The sequence below is a fragment of the Gavialis gangeticus genome, unplaced genomic scaffold (genome assembly GCF_001723915.1).
Source record: "Gavialis gangeticus isolate Ggan-Ray unplaced genomic scaffold, GavGan_comp1, whole genome shotgun sequence".
NCBI lineage: Eukaryota > Metazoa > Chordata > Crocodylia > Gavialidae > Gavialis > Gavialis gangeticus.
In genome coordinates, this window is record NW_017729025.1 from 54,039,999 (window position 1) to 54,046,545 (window position 6,547).

A 6,547-nucleotide genomic window follows, 5' to 3' on the forward strand; every position below is an offset into this window, starting at 1 on the left:
CCCCCGCCCCTCAGACGAGCTGCAGCTCCATCCTGCACCTGCCCTGCCCAGGCTGGGCAGCGCCTGCCCCAGCCCCAGCCCCACTCCCTCCCTCCTTCAACGCAGGGGGCTTAAACTGCACCCCCCATGCCCCTTCCCTTCCCCCCTCCCCTTCTACCACAACAGACTTACCAGCTGAACACAGCTCTCCAAGCTGCCGGGCTCTGCTCCTCGCCACCTACATGCTGCGCTCCATCTGCGTGCATGCACGGGTCATTTATCGGCCAAATTATTGGCCACGTTGGGCTGATTTCTGATAGTCAATTTCTTTATATTGGTGCCAATCCAATATCAGACTGATGTATCAGTATACCTCTAGAATTCAGTCTTAATAATGGCATTGAATTGGTAGCTTGACCCCTGTAAGTTAAGAGACAGGTTACTAGAGGGGATAATTAACTTGGTGATTTTGTATACATGTTATCATGATTCAGGGTATTAGAACAAGGAGGAAGACTGGATACCAGCTCTTGAATGTAGCAGTTTTCTCTCAGCATCTGTGCCAGGCATATGACTCCTTCAGCCAGGATCCAGTTATCTTCCAGCTCCAAATGGGTGATGGTTGTATTAGACTAAAGCAGGCCATACAAAGGGAAACAGAGAAAAAGAAAAATAGTGAGACTTGTTTGACTTTTTAAACCTTCATTACAAAAATATTAAAAACAAAAAGATGAAAGTGCAGAAAGTATGTGGCCCTCCCAGGAGCTGAGCATGAAACACTTGTCAAAAGGAAACTACTTATAATCATCAGAGCTTGAAACCTCCTCCCTCCCAAAAGCCCTTCATGGGTTTACACATTTAGGACTAGCTGTCCATCCTCCACCTTGTAAAGTGCCCTTCAGTGACTCAGCAGTACACAAATGGGTCCATATTTTGTTTCAAGGTCAGAGAAAGGGAGAGAGTGAGAGAAATTTGCTGGAAGGTTAGCAAAGTAGGCAGTGTCCTCAGTGTTACACAGTCCCTGTATACCTCCCCCATACGCAAGAAGGCAATGGCAGGAAATATACCTAATGGAACTGTGACCAGACAAAACTGGCAGAGCTGGCAGGGAGGAAGCTGCTTTCACATGGTTGCTGTTGTGCTATGCTATTATTTGAGACCCAGAGTTAAGAGTCGCATATACTCAATATTATCTTCCAAAATTGCACATGGCCTGTTGCCTTCTAGTCTGCCACCAGTAGCTTCATCTTGCTGTGTACTCACCACCAGGGCGATGGCAATGGCTTTGGTACCCTTGGGACCTAGACCATGATGATTCAGGTTAATGTAGGGCTCCTCTATGTTCCGAAGAAAGTATGAGGTGGGCACCACACCCACCAGCTTGCAAGCTTCCAGATACAGCTCTGCACCCTGTATGGTCCCAAAAGACCTCTCAGCATCTACAGAGAAAAGGGGCCCAATGAGGTGTGCACTCAATATCCCCTTACTCCTTATCTATCTCTGGGGTTGATTCCTCACTTGCAGAGGGAACCATTGATTCTTAATGGGTTCAGTGGGACATTATTGTGGAAGAGTTGGAAGGTGTAACCCTAGCCATCCTCAGCTGAGAACTGGCCTTGCAATTTGTGGAGACCCTTGCTGCTACAAAGCAAGATTAGAGTTAGGTGGGAAGCTCAGACAAAGGCAGCCCAGACTCCACCAGGCCTGCAGGGGTCAAAGCAGCCACCTCTAGTCAAAACTGGTCCTTCTTATGTTCATGAGAACCTCCCTCCCTGTGTTTCTAGGTGTCTGACTAAACTCCAGTCTTCAGTCAACAGGCCAGGCTACATTCATGGGCTGAGTGTTTGTAACTAGATGAGATCTAACTGTTGAGTTGCACTGGGGCAAGCGGAATACAACAGGGTGACAACAGGATCCCTGCTAGCCAGAACTGCTGTCTGGGAAAACATCCTGTCCCTTTCATGGGATCCCATAGTGCTTATGTACGCCTGCCCCCCGCCTCCCCATGTTTCAAGTTTCACTGTCAGAGATGTGCTTAGGTTGTATCCATTTTACCTCAACAGCCTGGAATGTGACTAACCCATTCCCGATCTAACTGAGCACTTCTGACATCAGGCAAGAAAGCTTTTATTTATCTTAATTGAAGCCTGTGGCTGATGGGGACAGAGGAGGCTGGGCAGCCCAAAGCACTTTGGCTTACAAACAGTGGGAAGAATCCCCATATCCTCATCATCTTGGCCACTGGATATTGTTGACACAGCTGCAGGGAAACTGAAGGATGCAGCTGGTGGTGGCTGTATTTCTGTAGGAACCTGTCATTTGGACTCTTCCTCACACCCACTACTTACAGGCTGTTTTCTCGCCTCGCTGCATTCATGTAATAGTTGAGCTCAGCACCAGTTCCACTCTAGGTAAAGCCCTTTTGTCTGTGACATTTAAGGCCTCTCTCAAAATGCCCCATTTTATTTGCATTCTTTTGGTTTTTAATTTTCTTTCTTTGTCATTTTGGTTTATAATACACATAAGATGTGCCAGTCCTGAGCTTCCATATATAAAAATGTGAGCAAGGTTTGATTAGCCAGACACTAAGTGGATACACGACTATGCTTGACAGCCACAGGCTGATAGAAAAGAGAAAAGCCGGACCCCCTGAATAACCTAGTCTTGGGAAAGTTCTTCCTCAGCTGCCAGAAAAGGAAGGGGTGCTGGGATTCTAGCTAGGGGCATGTCCTTTGTCCCTTGTGTTATATAACCTGTTAGTAGGTACTGTATTGGAGGGAAAGGGAAGAGTTTGGATGGAAGCCTGGCTAGCAGACACTCACCTTCGATCTCAAGGTCTGTGTCAGAGCTATCTGCTCTGGTCTTCTCTGACAAGCTATCAGAGGGCTCAGCAAGCAACAGTGATTCCAGGCTGCCCTCAGACATCTCATTTTGGTCTGGAATGAAAAAGAAATGTTTGATTTTGTGAATGCAAACCCCAAGTATATACAGTACACCTCCATGCACAGTAGCAAGGGCCTTCCTCTCCTCCCTGAATCCCATGACTCCTTTAAAATTGTTTTAGGCTCTTTCATTCCTCATTCCACCTGGCTCTCCCTTGCTCTGCTTTGCATTCTCTTCACTTGGAAGCTGTCACTGGTGTATGGAGGTTCTTCCTTCAGCTGTTAGAGATGCATGGACATGGCATCTGTCAGAGCTAACACCAGTAAGCCTGCAGCCCAGGCCTGGGAAAGATTATTGGCTCTCATGCTGGTAACTTATTTTGTGGTGACCTCTCTTCACTCTCCCTGATTTCAGAAATTACCAGGTACTGGCAATCAGATTTTCTTGGTGCATCCTGCTCCTTCCTTTATGCCAGAACCTCTTCCTTCCTGGATAGTTTCCCAAGCACTGACTAACAGTCTGCCAGCTGCCTTAGCTATCAGTCCTTTGTGGTGCTCTGCATAGACGGCAGCAAAGGAATGGTTTGAATGCCACTGCATACCAGGATTGAGTTGTAACTGAGGAGCAAGAGTTGTAACCAGATCCCACTGGATGTGAGACAGATTCTCTCACCTACAATTCATAATTTATTTTATAATTAGAGAGAAAAAGAGATTGGAAAACTGCAGTTCAGGGGAAATCAAATGATACAAGAGTCACCCAGAATAATGGTCCCACACTCTAAGCTGGCTGACGGGGAAAAAGAAAAGTGCTATTACTGCTTACCACATTTTCACTGATACTCTCTCTACTGCCTTCTCCTCTTACTTCTCTTTGCTAACTCTGGGTTGTTGACCTGTAATTTTGTACCCTACTCAGGTGTTATTCAATATTAAAGCCTGACATGGAATCCCCAGTTTAGCTGTCCAGCCACAGATATATGTTTGAGGGAGAGTGGCCAGCTGGGGCTGGTGACAGGGGAGCCCACTCACCTCACTCAATCAGTCCCCCACCCCCATCTCCACTCTTGCCAGATTTTGTTTGTTCAAATGATTCATTTACTCACTCTATTTTTAAAAAGGAGGAGGAGAAAGAAACATATACATAGAAAGAGGTAGGCTGTATAAATAATGTTAAAGCCAAACCAAGTAGAAGTAACTAGCTGGGGACTTACAATAGTTTCTCTCATGACCTTTCATTATTATGCTTTTGCATTGTGCTATGCTTAGGCCCTCTCTGGTTCCCTACTGTACTGGGCATCAGGATAAAGATTAGGTTCCTGCTCTAAGGAAGCTGCAATGCCTCTTTTGTAACACTAACTTTCTCCAGACTTCCACCACCCTTTGACATTGCTTTCTGTGTTCTGTCTCACATGGCATCCAGCATCTGTCTCACATGACACATGAAGTAAGTAAGCAAAGACTGGGCCCTTAGTTTTTAGCTCCTTATGATAGATGCCTGCCTTTTTTCTGTAAACTACCATGAGCACCTGTGGCATTGCAGAAGGTAGCAGTAACAAAGCTCTGCTTTTTAAAGGGTAGGGGCTTTTTAAAGGGTAAAACTTAAAAATAATATTACTGTAGTGTAGGAGTGACCTAGCTGTCAGGGTCCAGAAATTATTTAAGAGGCAAGGATTTCTTAGGGTGGTATCTTTTATTGGACAAACTGCATAGTTGGTATAGAGTTAGACAAGCTTTCAAATTCAAGATATCCTTGCCTAATATTATTGTTGTTCTTATCTTATGCTAACATTAGTGAAAGGTGCCAGACTGAAGGCTCTGGAGACTCATGGCTCCTATTTATCTAGACTGCTAGTGCTGCAAGCATAGCACGGTGGGAAGCTTTCCGTGCCCACTGCCCCTATCAGTGTCCATCATCCTGCTGGTAAGAGAGGAATCCGGCCTCTATGACTCACAGTGGGCACTTCTACAAGTGCAGTTAATGTCTGAATATATTCCATCTTAATTTGAGCTGGAGTAAACTAATCTCAACATCACTGTCTATATATGTGTTTAAGAGCAGTAATTTACTGTGCTGTCAGATATCACTTGTATCTCATAGAACTATCTGGCAGCACAGTAAATTAGTCTACTGTGCCCTAATTGCCACACACGTGTAGATGGTGATGCTTTACTGTGCAGCAAATTAGTCTGCTGCACAATAAAGCATTTTGTGTAGATGGGCCCAGATTAAGGGAGAGGTGAATCCAGCCACACTGTAGATCCTTTCCTTTATCTCTCAATACTGCTGCCTAGTGTATTTTAAGGCTATTCCTTCTGGTAGCTCCCTCCTTTAGTTGTGCCAGGTGGATATTAGGTAAACCATGGGGGACATTCATAGTTAGATTGCAAAGTCTTTGGAAAGGGACTCCCTTTCTGTCCTGTTTGTATACTGCCTAGCAGAAATGAGCCCTAGCTGATGACTGGAGTCCCAAGGTGCTAAAATTAAACAACAACAATAATGATAATAATAATGATGATAGTGCTGATAATGATATGCTAAATAAAAACCAAAATCTATTGCTAATGCTAGATGCTGAGAAGCCCTTTGACAGAGCTGAGGGGTTTTTAATTAAAACTCCACTGTAAGTGATGGGTTTTGAAGGTGATATGAAGCCTTGGATAAATGTCCCATCTGCTAGGATAAAAGTTAACTGCTTAAACTCAGAAGTATTAAAGCTGCAAAGAGGAACTAGACTTAGTCCCTCAGTTGTCCTTAACTCCCCTTCTTGGTTACCCTCTTCCTTGAACACCTAGTACAAAAATACATCAGAATCATACCTTAAGCAGTGGTTACACCTAACAACATGGAACATGAAATTGCACTATATGCAGACAAAGTGATACCAAGTTACCAATGGTTACCAGTACAGTGTGGTTAATGACTTACATTCTGTAAGAAATTAATTAATTAAATGATATATCAGGCAGTAAAATTATACACAACTTGAAATATTAAGACTAGGGAAGATACATTTGAGTTTGTATTGTCTACACCAGGGATGCCAAACTCATTTGGCCTTCATTTGGCAGGCTTTAGACCACGGGCCTTCCCACAGGGTGGACAATCCTTGAGTAGGTAGCAGCATGAATCCGTGTGGCTGCCAGAGCCACTGTTTCAGGGGCAACTGAATGCACCAATTTTGGCAATGGCTGTCGATGGGGAGGGAGGAAAGATAACTCCCTGGGTTCTGGAGCTATACTGAAACAACAGTCCTGGCAGCTGTGAGGATTAACTCTGCCTCTGGTTTGGCAACAAGTCCCTCAAGCTGAATCTGGTGTAGAGGTGTGTGGTCCACCCTGCAAGAAGCCCCATGGGACCACTTGCATGGTCCAGATCTGGCCAGTGGGCCCTATGTTGACATCATTGGTCTAAAGCCATGAAGCCAGTCTGTCCAGTCTGCTGGGCTATAGGAAGGCTATTTGGGGATTGGAGAGGGCATGGCCTGCTGCAGAATATGGGGCCTTTTGGTCCTGCTCAGACCACTGCCCCTAGACCCAATACTACCACCAGGTACCTTGCTACCACCAGATCTGTCACACTGCCAACCCGTTGCCACCCTGAACCTCTCATCATGTCAGGACCTGCCACTGCTGCGATGGTCACACAGCAGCAGCCTCTGTGCCCCGTGCTGGATCTAGCCTGT

General features: G+C 45.4%; 1 protein-coding gene across 1 annotated transcript in view; it reads right to left on the bottom strand.

Annotated features, from left to right (window-relative positions):
• Positions 1 to 2,909, bottom strand: part of LRRC74A (leucine rich repeat containing 74A) — a 25,791-nt gene extending 22,882 nt beyond the window's left edge. Inside the window, exons 1-3 of the mRNA XM_019518759.1 lie at positions 2,802 to 2,909; positions 1,243 to 1,418; positions 504 to 611 (exon numbers count right to left, since the gene is read on the bottom strand). Coding sequence (XP_019374304.1) covers positions 504 to 611; positions 1,243 to 1,418; positions 2,802 to 2,904 — 387 coding nt within the window. The 5' untranslated portion in view covers positions 2,905 to 2,909. The remainder of the gene's footprint in view (positions 1 to 503; positions 612 to 1,242; positions 1,419 to 2,801) is intronic.
• Positions 2,910 to 6,547: the final 3,638 nt, after the last annotated feature.